This window comes from Pan troglodytes, chromosome 7 (assembly GCF_028858775.2).
Source record: "Pan troglodytes isolate AG18354 chromosome 7, NHGRI_mPanTro3-v2.0_pri, whole genome shotgun sequence".
NCBI classification, from domain to species: domain Eukaryota; kingdom Metazoa; phylum Chordata; class Mammalia; order Primates; family Hominidae; genus Pan; species Pan troglodytes.
The window spans coordinates 153,934,022-153,952,553 of record NC_072405.2 but is presented as its reverse complement, the minus strand read 5'-3'; the positions used below and the strand labels follow the sequence as shown (position 1 = coordinate 153,952,553).

The window sequence follows — 18,532 nt, the reverse complement described above, 5'->3', positions numbered from 1 at the left end:
TGCGCGCTGGCCGCCTCGTGCGTCACTCGGCCCTTGCCGGCTGCCGGACCCGCCCCCACCGGCGACACCACTGGCCGCGAAGCGCAGGGGGGGCGCGCGCGCTGCCGCCCGTTCCCAGCACTTGTGCAGACTCCTCCGGGGAAGAGCGGCCTCCGCGGTCATCTCCAACGGAATTCTGCCTTTGAAGTGTCGGGGCACGGCGCGTCGAGGGCCCTGGCGGCCAGGCGGGGCATGTGCAGGGGTCGCGTCCCCCCCCGGGCCCCCGGCCCGTGGCTCTTGGTAGAGCCCAGTGCTTCATTTCCCGTGCGCGGCCCGGGCGGCCCTCCCTTTCATCAGTCTTCCCGCGTCCGCCGATTCCTCCTCCTTGGTCGCCGCGTCCTTGGCTGGCGTGTGAGTACCGCGGCCCCCGCCGGAAGGAGTCGGGCGCGACAGAGACGCCCGAGGGGCCGGGAGGGCGGGCGGCCCGGGCTGCGCCAGAAGCTCGCGCCGTTAGGGACTGAGGCACAAGTGCGCCAGCGCGGGCTTAGGGGCCGTGGGCCAAGTGCGGCACTTGGGGCGAGCGCAGAGAGGCGGGGCGACGGAGGCCACGTGGCCGGCCTGGAGGGCGTCCGCGGGACGGGGGCGCCGGGAGCACTGGCTCACGGTGCATCCCGGTCGTGGAAGCCCCTCGGCCAGGCTGCTGGGGCCTAAGGCCTGTGTTTGCTGCCGTCTCCGTGGGAGACCAGACATCTGCCCCAGCTGTGCCTCTGGCCTGCAGACCTTCGTACACCACGTGTTTATCAAGCACCAGTTACTGCACGCATCAGCTGAGCACGGAGGGGATAGGCACGGACGCAACACTTTTGGAACTTAGACGCTAGTGAGCACGGAAAGGAATAAGCCTGTACTGTGACTGGGTCAAAATTTCTGTCTCTTGATTTGGATAGGGTGGTCGGGCAGTCTCTGAAGGGGGCGGGGATGCTGTTGCTAAGAAGTAGTACTTTCAGAGGCTTTAAGTGGAAGGAAGAAGGCAAAGGGGGCGGAGTGGGTTGGGGACCTGATGAGACGTCAGGATTGGTTTCCAGAATGAAGGACCGCCTGGCAGCAGAAGAACTGTGTAGCTAAACTTGGGGTTGTCCCTGCCCGACAGGGCGGGTGCTTCTTAAGTTGACACTGCCTGCGGCTCACCTCCCAGGGAGGCAGGCCAGGCCATCTCACCTGAGCAGCCTCCTTCTACAGCTCCGCCCACCCCGTCATCTGGACCCCATGAGCCTTAAGCAGCTGGCTCGCAGGCAGTTGGTTACTTCCGGAGCCCGTGTGTGCCCAGCCCCGTTCTGGGGGTGGGGGATGCAGCTGAGGTGCTGGGCAGGTGTGGAAGGAGCCCCCGAGCGTCCTCTGAGGAAGTAGACGCTCACCTTCGCCTTCTCACCCCATGCCTCAGGCCCAGCCAGGCTCCTAGACCTGCCTCTGTAGAGGCTTTCTGGGCGCAGTGCCAATCCTGTGAGACAGCAGCATCTCCCCTGGGCTGCTGCAGGGTTCACACGCAGTCAGTGCTGGCAGAGTGAGCGCCCAGCCGACAGAGCCCCCGCTGCCTCCCGCCCCCTCTGGAGGACTAGGCCCTCTGGGCTTTGCTCCCGGGTTGCTGGGTGAGGCTGCAAGGTTTAGCACAGGTGGGCACACGTGCTTGATGATGGACAAAGAGTACCTGGGCTGTGCCGTGCACTGGCGTCAGCCTTCTGGGGGCTGAGGACAGGAAATGTGGCATTGAGGATTTGTGGGTCATCATCCTGTGCCAGTGTGTTAAGGTGACATCAGCGTGTTGGAAGCTGGTGGCAGTGAGTTATGCTAAGTGCTAGTGTAGGAGCCTGCCACAGGTCTCCAGCTCTCCCACCTCGCTGACAGCCAAGGGTGCCGTGTGAGGTGTGGCGTGGGTATTGTCTGGGGTTCCGGAAAGCCTGTGCAGTGCTGGAGTCACCCAGGAGGCACGGGGGCTGCGCCGGGCAGGCAGGTCGGCCAGAACCCCTCAAGCAGGGCTGGCCATGGAGCTGGCCTGCAGTGGCATTTAAGAAAAGACGTGGTTGGGGCGGGGCTTGGCCTGGGGCAGGGTGGGTTGGGTAGCTACAGTGAGTGCTCTGAGATATGCAGGACAGGCTGGCTTTTCCCAGTGGGGCTGGAATATCCAGGGGTCAGACAGGAAAGTGGCTGAGTGGGAATGTGGAACTGTGGAGTTTTTTTCTCTTAAAAAGACCAAAGGCGGCTGGGCGTGGTGGCTCATGCTGGTGATCCCAGCACTTTGGGAGGCCGAGGCAGGCAGATCATGAGGTCAGGATATCGAGACCATCCTGGCCAACATGGTGAAACCCCGTCTCTACTAAAAATACGAAAATTAGGCCGGGCGCATGGCTCATGTCTGTAATCCCAGCACTGTGGGAGGCCAAGGCAGGCAGATCACCTGAGGTCAGGAGTTCGAGACCAGCCTGGCAAACATGGTGAAACCCCATCTCTACTAAAAATATGAAAAAAAATTAGCCAGGTGTGGTGGCAGACGCCTGTAATCCCAGCTACTTGGGAGGCTGAGGTAGGAGAATTGCTTGGACCCGGGAGGTGGAAGTTGCAGTGAGCTGAGATCGTACCACTGCACTCCAGCCTGGTGACAGAGTGAGACTCCGTCTCAAAAAAAACGCAAAAATTAGCTGGCCGTGGTTGCGCGTGCCTGTAGTCCCAGCTACTTGGGAGGCTGAGGCAGGAGAATCGCTTGAACCGGGGAGTTGGAGGTTGCAGTGAGCCAAGATCGCGCCACTGCACTCCAGCCTGGTGACAGAGCGTGACTCCGTCTCAGAAAAAGACCGAAGGCCTCACTCCAGGCAGGAAGACATTGATCTGTCCTGTGGCTGCTCTGCCGTGCGGTGGTTTTGCCTAAAGACCCGCTTCCTCAGGGGCTCCAGCCTCATTTTAAGGGCTAGTCGTCGCGCCCTTTGGGCACTGAAGATACTGAAAGTTCTATCAGGCAGTGCCAGTCCACAGACTCAGGCCAGCCAGGTGGGCCGGAGAGGGGTGCTGCTGGGAGGGGTGGGCGTGCACAGGCTGAGCCGGTGGCTGACCCCGTCCCCTGCCCACCTCCCTGACTTCTTCCTGTGGAGGGTGGACAATCTGGGAGCCTGTCTGTGTGTGCGACTGTGATGGGGTGGTGTGGAGGGCAGGGCCTGGGAGCCAGCTCCTCCCAGAAAGCTTCCGTTTGCCCAGATGTGTGGAGACCTCCAGGCCGTGCAGCACCTTGGTGGCCACAGCTCTCCAGGATGTCCTCACCTTCCTCAGGGCCCTGCCCTCCTGACCTGGAGTGTTCTGGGTAGGAGTCTTTGCCGGGGCTGCTCCCAGGACAGGGACAGGGGAGGCTGTGAGGGCCATGCCGCTGCAGTGGGTCTTGCTGGCTGCCACCTGTGTCACAGGCCCTGTTAGCTGGGTGGAGCCTTCCAGAGCCAGGACCCCAGGGCACTCTCAAACTCTGGGCAGCTGCCAGAGGCTCAGGTGCTCGGCAGACACTGTCTGCCCCTCAGGGAAGAGCCTTGGTGGTGAGCCTGGCCTGCTTCCAGGAGCAGAGTAGGGACACTTGGGCCATTTCCCCCTGGGGCCTGGCTCTGGCGTTTCCAAGACTGCTTCTCTGGCAGCCGGCTGTCTCCCTGTGTTCTCTTTAGAAAGCTCCTCCTGAGCTTGGATAAACTGCAGGAGCGAAGGGGCTGACCGTTTGTCGGGACGCAGTTGAAAGAGTCGCTGTGTCCTGCTCCGGGCTCTCCTGCTGGAGAGGAGAGGCTTGCACGTGCCTGTCGTCTGCGCAAGCGTTGAAGCTCAGACTTGGTCTCTGTTAGGAGAGATGGTGCGCTGCGTCCGGCAGGTCCTCCCGTGCTTGGGAACGCGGGAAGCGGGGAAATGAGGAGGTGGGCTGGGACGTGTGGGGGTCTGTGCTGGCTGTCCTGGGAGGCTCTCTGCCCGCTGTTAGTGGCCAGCTCCCCAGGTGACGGGCCTGGCCTCCAGGTCTCCAGCATGGCTTACTGTGGTGTCTCCTGAGGGCTTCCTCTCTGCAGGGAAGCCCACCCAAGATCCCTCTTACTGGTCCCATGGGGCAGCTGCCTCCGTAGCATCCTCGTCTCCACCAGACCCCTGCAGGGTGCCCAGTTCCTCCCTGCAGGGTGCTCCCTGCTGCAGTGTGGGGTGCACAGAGGTGGGCAGGGCCCTGGGGCCGGAGCTCCCGTTGGTGAAGGAAGACGGATCCCAGCCAGGGCTCTCGGGTTGATCAGCAATAGGAGGTGGCCCCTCCTGCCCAGTCCCACCCAGGACACGGGCTGGTGGCTGGGCTTTCAGCTGTGCCCAGCTGCCCTTCGCAGAGCTTGCAGGGTTTATGAGGTGGCTCTGGTGAGATTAGGGGCAGGACACCTAGTGTCCAGCTGAGGAGTGAACTGCGTGGAGGTCCTGTCCTTGTGTGCACATTGTGGGAGAGTCAGTCTGGGAGGCCTTTGCGGCTTGTGCTGGGCCCCTTGGGTGCCAGCCCTGTCTTGACGGTGGCTCCTGCTGAGAGAGAGGCCCTGTGTCAATGTGAGCCCTGGGCTGCCTCCCCCTTGAGGGTCCTTGTCATCTTCCGGGCCTCCTTCAGCAGACCGGACACAGGGGCAGTGCAGGGGAGGGGCTTGGGGGAGCTCCTTGGCAGCTCCAGGGGATGCTTGTGGGCGTTGGCTTATCTTGTCTCAGGCTACCTTGCTCAGGTGACCACAGGGTGGGTGGATTTGGGAAAGGTTGGCTCAGATAGTGGTCCCTGCTTGTCCCCCAGGGCCTGCCTAGGCTCCAGCTGACAGTAATCCCAAGAGCTCCCCTTTCAGGGGATAACGGAGTGACGTCACCTGTGTGGACTCAGCTGCCACCTGGGATTGTGGTGGTGGCGGGTCTGTCTGGCGCTCAGCTTCCATCTCCACCAGTGTCACCTCCACACCACCTCGCCAAGCAGCTTCTGGAAAGGCCCCCGGCCGCCTCGGGCTGACCTGCTGCTGTGTCTGACCCGGTTAGTCTTTCTGGCTGCCTCTAACCTTGCTGCTTTTCCTTCATGCTGTCCTAGGAGGCCAAAGCAAAGTAAGTACTCGCCTGTCCTCGTGCCCCATTCCCCTTCATTTGACCGGGGAACCCCCAGCCCTCGCTGCACCGGAGGGAACCCAGCACCACCTGCGCATGGCCCAGTCTGCCCAGAGGGCCTCAGTTTCCCATCTGGAAAGTGGAGGAATTGGGTTTTCTGGATGGGGCAGCAGGTGGGCACCCGGTGTGGCCGTGAGCAGGGTCCTGGCCTGGGCTGGCAGGTCAGCAGCTGACATGCGGCTCCCTGCAGGGAACGGGTGGCAGTGCCAGGTCTCGGTAGGAGCCTTGAAGTGGCTTCCCCTCCCTGAGCGGTGGCTTCTGCCCGGAGCCCCCAAGAACATAGTCTGAGGCCACTTTGGCCAATAAAGTCTGGTAGGGCATCGACACTGGGGGCCAGCTTAGTGGCACTGCTGATGGGACCTGCACGGCTCCATGGGAGCAGAGAGACTGGCGGGGGTACCACCACACGATGTCACAATGCCCTGTCTCCTGGGCTCTTGCTCCCACCCCACCCCCAACCCACAACCCCTGCCTCTGCCCATCAGCCTGGCCTTGGTAAGTGCTGCCCCAGCCTGGAGAAGGAATGAGCAGGAGAGCCTAGGGAGCGTCTTCATGGACTCTGTGGCCTCCCATGGGCCCCGGTTCCTCGTTGGTGCCATTAGAACTTGTTGCTGGGACTGAGGGATTCGGGCCACATGCCCGCAAAGAACTCCATGTTCCACTTAGAGGCTTCAGAGTGCAGTGCCGGGGGGGCCTTCCCAAAAGTCCTCCCTGCCTGGGTGGAGCGTAGACAGCTCAGCACCCCACAGGAGGCGTTGGAGCCAGCCTTGGTTTTGTTGGGTAAGGATGTTAGAAGAGGGGCGAAGACCCATAGCCACTGGTGTGAAGGGTCTGCTCTTGACCGAAGGCTGCCTCCCTCTGGGTGCAGACCAGGCAGGTGGTCCCAGTCACGGTGCCCTGGGGCCACTGGGTCTGTCTGCCCTCAGGCTCCACTAGACACACCTGCGGAGGCAGCAGACTAGCAGCGGTGTCTGTGAGGGGCAGCTGCACAGCCCCCTCTTGAGGGTGCTCCTAGGCATTGGTTAGGCCCAGGCGTTTCTGCTTTTGGGGAGCAGAGCCTGGAGTCGGGCATGGCTGGGGAGGAAGCTATCACAGGCTGAGCGCGGGCTGGGGTGCTGACCTGCATCCCAAGAGCAGATTTGCCCCTGGCTTTCTGGGCCTGTCCTTTCTGTAACACCACACTGGACACCTGGGAGCAGAGCGTGCCCCCGGCAGGATCCCACATGGCTGCTGGAGCACTGGGGCAGCAGGTGACTGAGGTCGCCCAGAGCTTGAGGGAACACCTCATCCAGGGAGGAGGCTGAGGCTCCCAGGCCACAGTAGCAAGTGGGGAGTGGAGCCTCACAACCTGCCTCCCACCAAGATGGTCCCTCTTAACATTACACAGAACCAAAACCTTAGAGGGGGCCCTGATGTCCTGGGACTGTGAGAGCCCTATGATTCCCCTTTAGCTTGGATGGACCCAAAGGTATGGACTCCAGCTGGGAGGCGGGGGCAGCTGATAGAGAGCCTGGAGCCGTCTCAGTGCTCCTGGCGCTTGGCCCCTCCTTTCTACACAGTGGTCACCAGCATCCTCCCTGGCGTCTCCTTCATGAGTGGGCACTCCACCCTCTGCCCGGCCACCTGGCCCCCTCCTGGGGAGGACAGTCAGGCCCACAGAGAAGCTCCCTCTTTTTTTTTCTTTTCCCCTGCTCTGTTGTCCAGGCTGGAGTGCAGTGGCGCCATCTCGGTTCACTGCAAGCTCCGCCTCCCGGCTTCACGCCATTCTCCTGCCTCAGCCTCCCTAGGAGCTGGGACTACAGGCGCCTGCCACCACGCCCGGCTAATTTTTATTTTTATTTTTAGTAGAGACAGGGTTTCAACGTGTTAGCCAGGATGGTCTCAGTCTCCAGACCCTGTGATCCGCCCGCCTCGGCCTCCCAAAGTGTTGGGATTACAGGTGTGAGCCACCGCGCCTGGCCGAGGCTCCTTCTTTTGTAAGAACTTTGAGGGTGCTCTGGGTGTGGCAGTGGTGTGGCCAGGACAGCCACAGGGACCGTTCTGTAGAATGGGAACACCAGCCACCATGGTGGGGTGGCCAGGCCTGGCCTGTGCAAAAATGCAGGGAAAGCTAGTTAGCCAGTTAAAGCTTATTTCAGATAAATGACGAAAAATTTTTAGTATAAGTATGTCTCAGATACTTCATGGCCATACATTCACTAACAAAATTATGTATTGTTCATGTATTGGGAGGCACTTGGCCTCCCAGAGTGCTGAGATTACAGGCATGAGCCACTGCGCCCGGCCTGTTTTCTCTTCACAACAAAACGTCCCCACATGGGCTTGACTTCGAAGTCCTCGAATGTCATCTCATGGAAGCCCCACTGGGGAGCATCCTCAGCCCCTGCCCAGGGAGGGCAGCCACGGGGAGGGCGGGCACGGGGCTGCGGCCACCCGCTGTGTTGCAACTCTGCCCTCTGCTTGCTTTTTATCGCTGTGTCCGGAAGATGAGGAGCGGGAAGGCCTCCTGCACCCTGGAGACCGTGTGGGAAGACAAGCACAAGTATGAGGAGGCTGAGCGGCGCTTCTACGAACACGAGGCCACACAGGCGGCCGCCTCCACCCAGCAGCTGCCAGCCGAGGGGCCAGCCATGAATGGGCCCGGCCAGGAGGACCCTGAGGACGCTGATGAGGCGGAGGCCCCTGACGGCGGCAGCAGGCGTGATCCCAGGAAGAGCCAGGACAGCAGGAAGCCCCTGCAGAAAAAGAGGAAGCGCTCCCCCAAGAGTGGGCTCGGCCCCACGGACCTGGCCCTCCTGGGCCTCTCGGCCGAACGCGTGTGGCTGGACAAGTCACTTTTCGACCAGGCAGAGAGCTCCTACCGCCAGAAGCTGGCAGATGTGGCTGCCCAGGCAGCCTGGCCTCCTGCCTTGGCCCCTTGGGGTCTCTGCACCCATGGAAACCAGGTGGCCTGCCACCACGTGACCTGGGGGATCTGGGTCAACAAGTCCTCCTTCGACCAGGCTGAGCGGGCCTTCGTGGAGTGGTCTCAGGCCCTGTTGCTGGTCCCTGAGGGCAGCCGCAGGCAGGGGACTCCCAACACAGGCCAGCAGGTGGCCGTCCCCGACCTGGCCCACCAGCCCAGCCCACTGGTCAATGGCCAGCCCCCGCTGGGCAGCCTGCAGGCACTGGTTCGGGAGGTGTGGCTGGAGAAGCCCCGGTATGATGCAGCCGAGAGGGGCTTCTACGAGGCCCTGTTTGACGGCCATCCCCCAGGGAAGGTGCGCCTGCAAGAGCGAGCCGGCCTGGCCGAGGGTGCCCGGCGGGGCCGCAGAGACCGGCGGGGCCGCAACATCTTAGGGAACAAGCGGGCCGGGCTGCGGCGGGCCGATGGGGAGGCCCCCTCTGCCTTGCCCTACTGTTACTTCCTGCAGAAGGATGCAGAGGCCCCCTGGCTCAGCAAGCCTGCCTACGACAGCGCCGAGTGCCGCCACCACGCTGCCAAGGCCCTGCGCATGGCCTGGTGCCTCGAAGCTGCCTCCCTGTCTCACCGACCCGGTCCTCGGTCTGGCCCATCCGTGTCCAGCCTGAGACCCAAGTAGGAGAAACGTGCTGGGTGGGCACCCAGCCTGGGCTGTGGGCACAGGGACAGCCATCCCAGGCTGGGGCTCCTCCAGCTTCTTCCCCTGCCCGCCTGGGGTGGGGGCTCCCCGAGACCCGTGGGTCCAGCAGAGTTGAATGCAGGAGCAGGCTGAGTAAAGGTGGTGCTGCGCTTGTGGGTTCCAGGGACACTGCTTGGGGTTACAAAGTTCCAGGCTGTCTGGATGGGGGCAGGGAAGGGCTCAGCACAGGGCGGAATCTCTGCCTTGCCCAGGGTCCCTCTTTGGCTGGGAAGCTGTGGCTGTCACATGCCAGGGCTGAGAAGATAAGGCTACTTATAGGGGCAGGAAGCATTGAAGCTGGTTTCTGGCCCTAGCGCTTCCCTGCGATGAGATGTGGGAGCCAGTGTGTCCCTGCCTGTCCATCCTGTGCACCCCCAGCTTTCCTTGTTACCTGAAACCACCTCTGAGGGAAGGTGGTGGCGTCTCAGATGCATGGGCATGTGGCTGGTCAGGTGGCCTCCATCCCAGGGTGCCCGGTCTGTGTGACCTCCCTCTGGGTGCTGTGGGCTTGCTCCAGGGTGCAGGTGCAACCCCAGCAGCGGTCTCTGGGGCCAGGCAGGTGGGTGGACGATTGGACTTGGAGGGGAATACAGAGGGCATGGAAGTGGCGAGGCTGGCCTGTTGGCGAGGGTGTCCTGGTGGTGGGGCGGGCTGAGTCAGGGAAGGACTCTGAAGGTCCCAAGCAGCTGCTGAGGCCCCCAAGGAAGTGGTTCCAACCTTGGACCCCCAGGGGTCTGGATTTGCCGGTTAACAAGATAACCTGAGGGCGGGACCCCAGAGGGGAATGCTACCTCCTGCCCTTCCACCTGCCCTGGTGTTCACGGTGGCCTGGTCCCTCCTTGCCAAGAGTGTCCTGGGTCAGGGACGCAGAGGACGCTCACAGACTCCAGCCCTTTGTTACCGAGAGGACACTTGACAAGGTCCAGCGACGGTCCGGAGTCCACACACAGACTGGCGGCAGAGCAGGAGGGGGACAGTTGTGTTGTACTTGGTTGGACAGTAAGAGGGTCTTGGCCAGTCCAGGGTGGGGGGCAGCAAACTCCATAAAGAACCAGAGGGTCTGGGCCCCGGCCACAGAGTCATCTGCCCAGCTCCTCTGCTGCTGGCCAGTGGGAGCAGCACGAGGTGGGGCTTTGTGCCAGTAAAACCACAGGCTGGATTTGCCTGCGGGCCATGGTCCCTGTCTAGGGCAGCAATTCTCAACCTTCTTGCTCTCAGGACCCCAAAGAGCTTTCATTGTATCTATTGATTTTTACTACATTAGCAATTAAAACTGAGAAATGGGCCGGGCACGGTAGCTCACGCCTGTAATCCCAGCACTTTGGGAGGCCGAGGCGGGTGGATCACCTGAGGTCAGGAGTTCAAGACCAGCCTGGCCAACATGGTGAAACCTTGTCTACTAAAAATACAAAAAATTAGCCAGGCATAGTGGTGTGCACTGGTAGTCCCAGTTACTCGGGAGGCTGAGGCAGGAAAATCGCTTGAACCCAGGAGGCGGACGTTGCGGTGAGCTGAGATCGCGCCGCTGATTCCAGCCTGGGCGACAAGAGACTCCATCTCACACACACAAAAAAAACTCAGAAATGCTAAGTGTACTTATTTGTTGAAGAAGAAACTTGTTACATATTACTAACATCTTTTTTTTTTTTTTTTAATGAGAAATACTTTTCCCATAACCAAAAAATTCAGTGAGCAGAATGGCCTTGCTTGAGGTTTTTGCAAATCTCTCGGGTGTCTGGCTTAGTGGGAGGCAGCTGGGCCCTCATACCTGCCTCCGCACTCCAGCGGTTTGACATAAACCCAGCTTCGTGTGAGTGAAAGGGAAGGGCCTGGGGACCCTCAGAGGTTCTTGGACCACACTTTGAGAACTCCTCGTCTGGAAGACAGGCCTGGGGATGCCATGTGGGGTGAGGGCTTACGGGCTTGGTGTCGCTTTGTGGAGAACTGCTGGTGTCTGAAGCAGGTGTCAGCCCCACTGCACCTTGGTGCTTCTGGGCTGTCCTGATGCCGAGGCCGGGGCTGTCTCGGCCCCACTTCCCAGCCATGCTGACTTTGCCTCTTTCCCCTCCCAGCAGAAAAATGGCTACAAACTTCCTAGCTCATGAGAAGATCTGGTTCGACAAGTTCAAATATGACGACGCAGAAAGGAGATTCTACGAGCAGATGAACGGGCCTGTGGCAGGTGCCTCCCGCCAGGTGAGAGCTGCACGTGGGGCGGCTCTGCTGCCTGACAGGAGTGGCCGGGGCACACAAAGCGGGTTCAGCCAGGCCAGGAAGGCAGAGGCACCCTGGCCCAGTGGCTCTGCTGTGGGTGCTGGGAGTGGGGTCTCAGGGCAGGCGGCCTTGGCCAGGCCCCCGGGCCGGGTCTGCTCAGGGCCCTCCTGCCAGCGCCTGTGCACACGGTGTGGGGCCAGGCCTGGCACTCCTTCCCCCGCAGACATGGGTGCCTTTGCCTGTCGTCACAGCCTCAGGCACCTCCCGCTTTTCTGGCCCGCTGAGCTCTCGTTCTGTGCAGTATTTTCTTGCTGTCTATGTGAGGGTTCATGGGGTTTTTTGGTTTGTTTTTTAATTAAATTCTTTTTTAATAATAAAAAAAAAAGACTGGTTCTTTCTGCACTGTCTGCAGGAGAACGGCGCCAGCGTGATCCTCCGTGACATTGCGAGAGCCAGAGAGAACATCCAGAAATCCCTGGCTGGAGTGAGTACCCGCAGCCCACGGACCTGCGGGCTCCTGCTCGGCCAAGCAGCATGTCTGATTTTTCCTGATGCTGCTGGTTGTTTTGGCTTCACAGCAGAGTCAGGGCAGGGTGCACGGCGCTGTGCTCCTTGGGACGTGTGGCTCTGTGACCTCCATGCCCGGACTGCCACGGACAGTGTTCTTATTCTCGCGTCTCTTCTGTGCTTACCTCGTCTGCCGGCTGGCGGTCACACTGGCCGCTCCTGTGGGGCCGGCTGGGAGCTGAGTGGTGCCATTCGCAGGGCGTGCTGTGGGCACCTGGCACGAGAGCCTGTGCCTCCCTGCTTGCTCCCTGTGGCAGGACTGTGTGTGTGCTGGGCCTTCCCACATTCCCTCTTAGATCTTGCCTCACTGGGGAGAGAGAAGTGGTGGTTCTGCAAGGCGCAAGGAGTTCAGAGCCTAGAGTTGGCACCGTCTTGAGTTGGAGACCCAGAAGGAGCCCTGTATCCCTGCTTGGCCTCCAGGCCCCGGGCCAAGATCAGGAGTTGGAGGCAGTAGCTGTGGCCTGACAGGCTGGCTGGGGAAGGGGTGCCTCCGGGAGGTGGCAGCCCTGGTGTTCCCGAGGAGTTGGGACTGCGTTCTCCCCGGGACGGGGTGGTGTCCTGGCCCCAAGAACAGGGTCAGTGTTTCTGTGGCTGCTGCTATGGCTTTCCACAGCTTTACGCTGGAAACAGTACATCTGTATCATGCCGGGTTTCCAGGCCAGAAATCTGAAATGTGTCTCACGAGGCTGTCCCCACTGTCAGCAAGGTCGCCATCCTTCCAAAGGCTCAGGAGGAGTCTGTTCCTTTGCCTCTCCCAGATTCTGGTGGATGCCCACGTTGCTTGTTTCAAGGTGCTCAGCAGGCAGCCTCATCCCCGCCCCGCCTCCACTTCCATCTCGCGCCTCTCTCGAACCTCCTGCCTCGCTCTGTCACTTACGTGGTTCTTGTACTTGCTTTGGGCCCCCAGGATCCCAGGTCCAGGATGTTCCCACCTCAAAATCCTGAATTTAATCGTGTTTGCCGATTCTTCTTTTTGCCATGTAAGGTAGTGGATTTGCAGGCTCTGGGGGTTGGGACATGGGCGTCGGAGATTCTCATTGTCTCATTTGTAAGGTGCATTGCTCCTCACCAACATCTGCAGAAGCCTGGGTCCCCCACAGTGTCCCTCCAAAGTCCAGAATCCCATCCAATCAGGCATGGGGGATTGCGTGGTCCATCCTGAGGCAAAATTCCTCTCCATCTGTGGACCAGTGAAACTGGAAAACAAGTTATCTGCTCCCAAAATACAATTGTGGGACAGGCATTCCCTTTCAAAATGGGAAAAAGAAGGAGGAAACAGGGCGTCACTAGTCCCAGGCAGTTTCACAGTCCAGCCCGGCGGGTCACGTGAGGTTTGAAGGGAGCGCTCCTGTGTGGCCCATGGTCCCCCCCGCTGTCATTTTTTAACATCCCTGTTCCTACCAACAGCATGTTCATGGCAGTTTAGGTTTAGATTGTTCTAGAAGATGACGTGTTTTCTCTGCCCTGCTCCTCACCTCCTCTGAGTCCTCACCGAGGACCCTAGCATCTGAATTCTGCCAACAGGGTGCTCAAGACAGGCTAGGGTTTTTCTTTCGGAGGGGGTGGGTGAGTTGTGGACAGAGTCTTGCTCTGTCGCCCAGGCTGGAGTACAGTGGCATGATCCTGGCTCACTGCAACCTCCACCTCTGGGGTTCAAGCGATTCTCCTGCGTCAGCCTTCCAAGTAGCTGAGACTACAGGTGCCTGTCACCAAGCCCAGCTGACTTTTTTTTTTCTTTTTTCTTTTTTCTTTTTTTTTAGTAGAGGCAGGGTTTCGCCATGTTGGCCAGGCTGGTCTTGAACTCCTGACCTTATGATCTGCCCACCTCGGCCTCTCAAAGTGCTGGGATTACAGGCGTGAGCCACTGTGCCCGGCCCAGTCTAGGGTTTTTCTGTCACGCTCCTCAAAATTCTTCCCGCCTCACCACTGCCCAACTCCAAAGCCATCTCCAGATTGTTAGGTATTCCAGCAGCACCCCACTTCCTGGGCCAGGATCTGTGTTGGTTTCCACTTGATGTTGCTGTAACGTTGCCACACTTCCGTGGCTTAAAACAGCACAAGTTCCTCACCTTACAGTTCCGGGGACCAGAAGTCTGAGATCATCTTATGGGGCAAAATCAAGGCTGTGGTCCTTCTGGTGTCTCTGCGGGGAGAATCCGCTTCCTTGTCTCTTCTGGCTGCTGGAAGCTGCTCACGGTCCTTGGCCCAAGGCTCCTAGGCAGCCGTCTTGTCACTCAGCCTCCCTCTCCCCTCCCTCGCTCCTGCTGCCTAGTGTGGGCCCTTGTGATGACAGTGGGCCCACCTGGGTGATCCAGCATCCTCTCTCCCGCTTAACTTAATCTTATCACATCTGCAGAATCCCTTTGCCATGGGAGACCATATTTACAGGCTCTGCGGACTCGTATGTGGATATCTTTGTGGGGGCCATTATTCTGTCTGCCACAGCCACAGCCACCTAGGGGTGTGCTGGCTCCCGGGCCATAAGCTGGGCATCCCTGGGTGGGTGGGCCCAGGAAGGGCTGCCACTCCTGTCTGCCAGGTGGGGTGCTCCTTTGTGCCTTGCGTTCTGCCCACTGGCTTGCACCCCTGGCTTGCCCAGGCACCTGACCAAGTCCAGGCTAGGCAGACATGAGATTAAGGGAGCACAGATTTCTGCGCCCAAGTCAGGCATATTGCACTCCAGTGCCCAGAAGGCAGCGGTCGGGGGCTTGGCCCTGGGGCTGCAGGAACTCTTCAGCCCTGGCTGTGTGGGGTCAACCCTAAGGTGTCTCTGGGACAGGCAGGTGGTCGCACTGTTAGGGCTTAGGGACTGGTTTGCTGCTATAACAAAGGTCCATAGACTGGGTGACTTAAACCACATGTATTTTCTCACAGCTCTGGAGGCTGGAAGTCCATGATCGAGGTGGCAGCAGGGCTGGTTTCTCCTGAGGCCTCTCTCAGCATGTAGACCGTCTTCTCCGTGTCTTCACACGGTCATCCATCTGAGTGTGTGTGTGTCCTGATGTCTTCTTATTGGACACCAGTCAGATTGGATTAGCCCCCTGCCCCTCAGTGACAGTTACCTCTGCAAAGGCCCTGTCTCCAAATAAGGTCACATTCTAAGATACCGGGGGATAAGACTCCAGCATGTGGATTTGGAAGGACATTATTCAGCCCATGGCAGGGGCCCAGTCTCATCTTGGATTTGGGGTGGGAGTGCTCAGCAGACACTGGGGTTTCAGAACTGCAGGGTTTCTGGTAACGTGGTGCTGGCACAGGGTTACAGGCATGGGTCTGGCTCTGAAGTGTTTGCCTTTGGCATCCCCCAAGTCCCTGAGGGGCTCTCTGAGGCCCGCTGTGACTGCACTGGGTGACCTGAGCCTGCCCCGTTGAAGCTGTGCTCAGGGATTCTGATGCCTGGCATCCCTAGTCCCCCCCGAGTCAGCATCAAAGGAGGGGACTCTCCCTGTGTCCTGAGTGCTGTGAGCTCTGGCCTAGTGGCCCGCAGAGCCAGGCAGTGGTGAAACGGCCCCCACTGCTCATCATGCAGCCCGGGGCCAGTGCTGACTTAGTGCCTCTTCCAGAGGGGACCTTTTCCCTGTCCTTGGGCCTGCTGTGTGGGGTGCATGAGGCCTCAGGTGCCACTCACAGATTCTGGCCTCCTCAGGACCCAGCCCCACTCCCGCAGGAGGTCTGCTGTGATTCTCCATGCCCCCTGACGCCCCAAAGCCTGGCCCTCCCGTGCTCCAGCTTCTGCCCCAGAGTTTGTCAGAGTTTCTGCCGGTGCTTCCCGTACCCCCACCACCATTCACACGCCTCTGCCAGCCTGGCCTTTCCCTGTCCATTTCCTCCTGGCCTTGCTGCCAGGTGGGCCTCCTGGGCCATTTTGGCTCGGCCTTGCCCATGATCTGCGGGGCTTAGCTCCCACACTCTCCAGATACATAAACAAGCATTCCCCACAGCAGGGTCCCAAGGACGGTGGCAGGAGGGCCCCAGGGATGGGGCTGCACGTTGGGCAAAGGCCTGAGTATGTCCGCACCTGCTGCAAGGAGCGGCTTTGCCTGCCCGGCTACTCCAGGCCCCTCCCCACAGAGAGGGAGCCCCGGGGAGCTGCCGAGATGGGGTTTGCTGAGAGCTCCATGCAGCCAGGTGCACCCTGTCCTTAGAGCCATCCTGTTGGAGGGTGGGCAGGCTAAATGGCCCATGCGTGCAGGTAGATGCCTAAGGACTGGCTAGTGTTAAGGGCCAGGAGGCTGGGAGCCTGTCTGGGCCCCGAGGCATCAGTCTCAGCTATGGCAGAGTATGAGGTGGGCTTGGGGCCCTGAATCACCTAGAGACTGGCTTGCTGAGTGAGATGGCAGGCGTGAGGCCCAGGGAGACAAAGCTTTGGGTGGCTGCTGTCCACACAGGTGGGCTCCTTCCTTCTTCCCCCACTGGGCCCTCAGCTGCTCCTGCCTCCCATTTCCAGTGCTGCCTGGTCCCCTGAGGCCTGTCCCAGGTTGTCCCTAGGACTGTGAGTCCTTCAGCACCTCCCACCCAGCCTCTGAGCCTGGCTGCTCAGCAGGATTCCGCCGGGCAGCAGCAGCCATGGCCCAGCTCCCCACAGCCTCCGTCTTTGGGGCACCAAGAGCCTCCTGTCCTGGACTTTGCCTGGCTGAGAATTTCACTGTGGTCTGTGGTGGCCGCCACCTCTGAGGTCATAAGTTTGAGCTGGGCATCAGCAGGGGGCACCTCCTGCTCTCCCGAGCTGTAGTTTTCCTTCCGTGAGTTCCTGCAGTCCTGAGCATGGCAGGGGGACCCTAGGAGCAGGCTGGGCACTGAGCCCTCCCCTCCTCCTGCCTTGCAGAGCTCAGGCCCCGGGGCCTCCAGCGGCACCAGCGGAGACCACAGTGAGCTCGTCGTCCGGATTGCCAGTCTGGAAGTGGAGAACCAGAGTCTGCGTGGCGGTGAGACCCCGGGCCAGTGGGTTGGGGCTGTCCCTGGCCCCTGCCATCTAACCGTGCTCCCCTTGCCCCCCCAGTGGTACAGGAGCTGCAGCAGGCCATCTCCAAGCTGGAGGCCCGGCTGAACGTGCTGGAGAAGAGCTCGCCTGGCCACCGGGCCACGGCCCCACAGACTCAGGTGAATGCTCTCCCCACGCCTGACACTGCAGGGGACCACGTGGCCCTGCTGGCTTCCACGTCGCCCTGTGGGCTGGCCCCAGCAGCAGTAATGAGCTGGCAGCCAGGATACTGGAGTCCTCAGGTCCCCAGGAAGGTTTACAGTTAGCCCTGGGCAGGTGGAGGCAGTTTTTGTCTTTCCTGGGGCCCTGCATGTATACAGCTGCGGTACACAGGGGCTGCCCTTCCTCCGGTCAAGGGAGGGAGGAGGGCCAGGAGGTGGCCAGGCAGCTCTGGGCCCTGGTTGGGGCGTCTCAGCCGTGCCTCCTGTCCCTTCCCCTGTGGCAGCACGTATCTCCCATGCGCCAAGTGGAGCCCCCAGCCAAGAAGCCAGCCACACCAGCAGAGGATGACGAGGATGATGACATTGACCTGTTTGGCAGTGACAATGAGGAGGAGGACAAGGAGGCGGCACAGCTGCGGGAGGAGCGGCTACGGCAGTACGCGGAGAAGAAGGCCAAGAAGCCTGCACTGGTGGCCAAGTCCTCCATCCTGCTGGATGTCAAGCCTGTGAGTGGGCGGGGTGGGGCTTCAGGGGGCCAGGCACTGCCCTGGTGCCCGCCTAGCCAGCTCAGCCTGTGACCCTCCCCCTGCCCTCTGGGTTCTGGGGAGACTTTAAAGCCGAGTTTAGAAGTCTTGGGATAAACACAAACTTGGAGGCAGGAAGGTGTGAATTTGGATTGTTTTCTGTGGGCCCTTTAAGGAAACAGAATTGTGGACACACAGTGGTTGAGGGTAGGGTGCATGCAGGTACTTCCTGGGTGTTCTGAGGGTGGCTGACCCCAGCTTTTCCTCCCCTTTCCCCACAGTGGGATGATGAGACGGACATGGCCCAGCTGGAGGCCTGTGTGCGCTCTATCCAGCTGGACGGGCTGGTCTGGGGGGCTTCCAAGCTGGTGCCCGTGGGCTACGGTATCCGGAAGCTACAGATTCAGTGTGTGGTGGAGGATGACAAGGTGGGGACGGACTTGCTGGAGGAGGAGATCACCAAGTTTGAGGAGCACGTGAGTGAGCCGGCCGGGGAGCGGAGACTGGGGACCCTGGCCCATGCCCTGCACTCCACCCCACAGCAGTGGGGAGCGAGTCCCAGAGTGAACCCCACCTCAGAGGAGGCTCCTGGCTCCGAGTGGGCTGTAGGGGAACGGCCCTGACCATCACCCTCCGCCTCTCCTCAGGTGCAGAGTGTCGATATCGCAGCGTTCAACAAGATCTGAAGCCTGAGTGTGTGTACGTGCGCGCGTGCGTGAGGCCCTGCCACGATTAAAGACTGAGACCGGCCCTCTGGCTCCGTCCTGGTCATTGCCTGCTCGTACCTGGCCTGTCTCCCTCCCTGTCTCAGCCCCATCTTTGCCCTGCTGTTCCCACACAGTCATCTTGGCTGCTGCCACCCTCTGTGGCCATGTCACCTTGCCCCCAGCAGACCTCCGCCTGTCCCTCCATCTCCTGGCCACTCCCTCCCAAAGCTCTGGCCCTCCCTCTTCTTTCCATTGCAAAAGCAAGTCCAGTTCAGGGGGTTTAAAAAGCAGAAACAGAAACTGTTAGCTCACTATCTGGAGAGGCCACCACCCCACCACTCTGCCTCCTGTTGGCATTGTCCCCATGGGAGCAAGCGTGCAAGCCTGGAATTGTCCAGGAAAGAAGTCCCAGTAGCACCCGGCCCTGCTGCCATGCCCTTTGTCATGTGCTGTCCCGGCCCTCCCCTCACCTCATTCATTCCTGGAATCCCTGCCCCTTGCTCCAGGGACTGTGCCCCTCCCATGATGTTCTGGGGTGGCCAGAGCGTGGCTGCCTGGGCTCTGTGGAGCTGTGCCTCAGCAT

The 18,532-nt window shown here is 60.5% G+C and overlaps 1 protein-coding gene across 35 annotated transcripts; it reads left to right on the top strand.

The window, feature by feature from the left end:
* The first annotated feature begins 14 nt into the window (after nt 1-14).
* On the top strand, nt 15-17,992 carry EEF1D (eukaryotic translation elongation factor 1 delta). 35 transcript variants are annotated; one of them, XM_063816637.1, is made up of 12 exons: nt 3,223-3,325; nt 3,672-3,850; nt 4,799-5,026; nt 7,000-7,130; nt 7,641-8,731; nt 10,871-10,991; nt 11,422-11,493; nt 16,402-16,501; nt 16,576-16,676; nt 17,003-17,224; nt 17,524-17,718; nt 17,890-17,992. In XM_063816637.1, exons 5-12 carry the CDS (start codon nt 7,641-7,643, stop codon nt 17,926-17,928), a joined length of 1,941 nt encoding a protein of 646 aa, XP_063672707.1. In that variant the 5' UTR covers nt 3,223-3,325; nt 3,672-3,850; nt 4,799-5,026; nt 7,000-7,130; the 3' UTR covers nt 17,929-17,992. The 35 variants fall into 35 exon arrangements, with proteins under 35 accessions (XP_016815483.1, XP_016815490.1, XP_016815484.1 ...); XM_054657554.2 differs by lacking the exons at nt 3,223-3,325; nt 3,672-3,850 and adding an exon at nt 298-390 and having other exon boundaries at nt 4,799-5,094; nt 10,868-10,991; XM_063816636.1 differs by lacking the exons at nt 3,223-3,325; nt 3,672-3,850 and adding an exon at nt 328-390 and having other exon boundaries at nt 4,799-5,094; nt 7,003-7,130.
* The last annotated feature ends 540 nt before the right edge of the window (nt 17,993-18,532 follow it).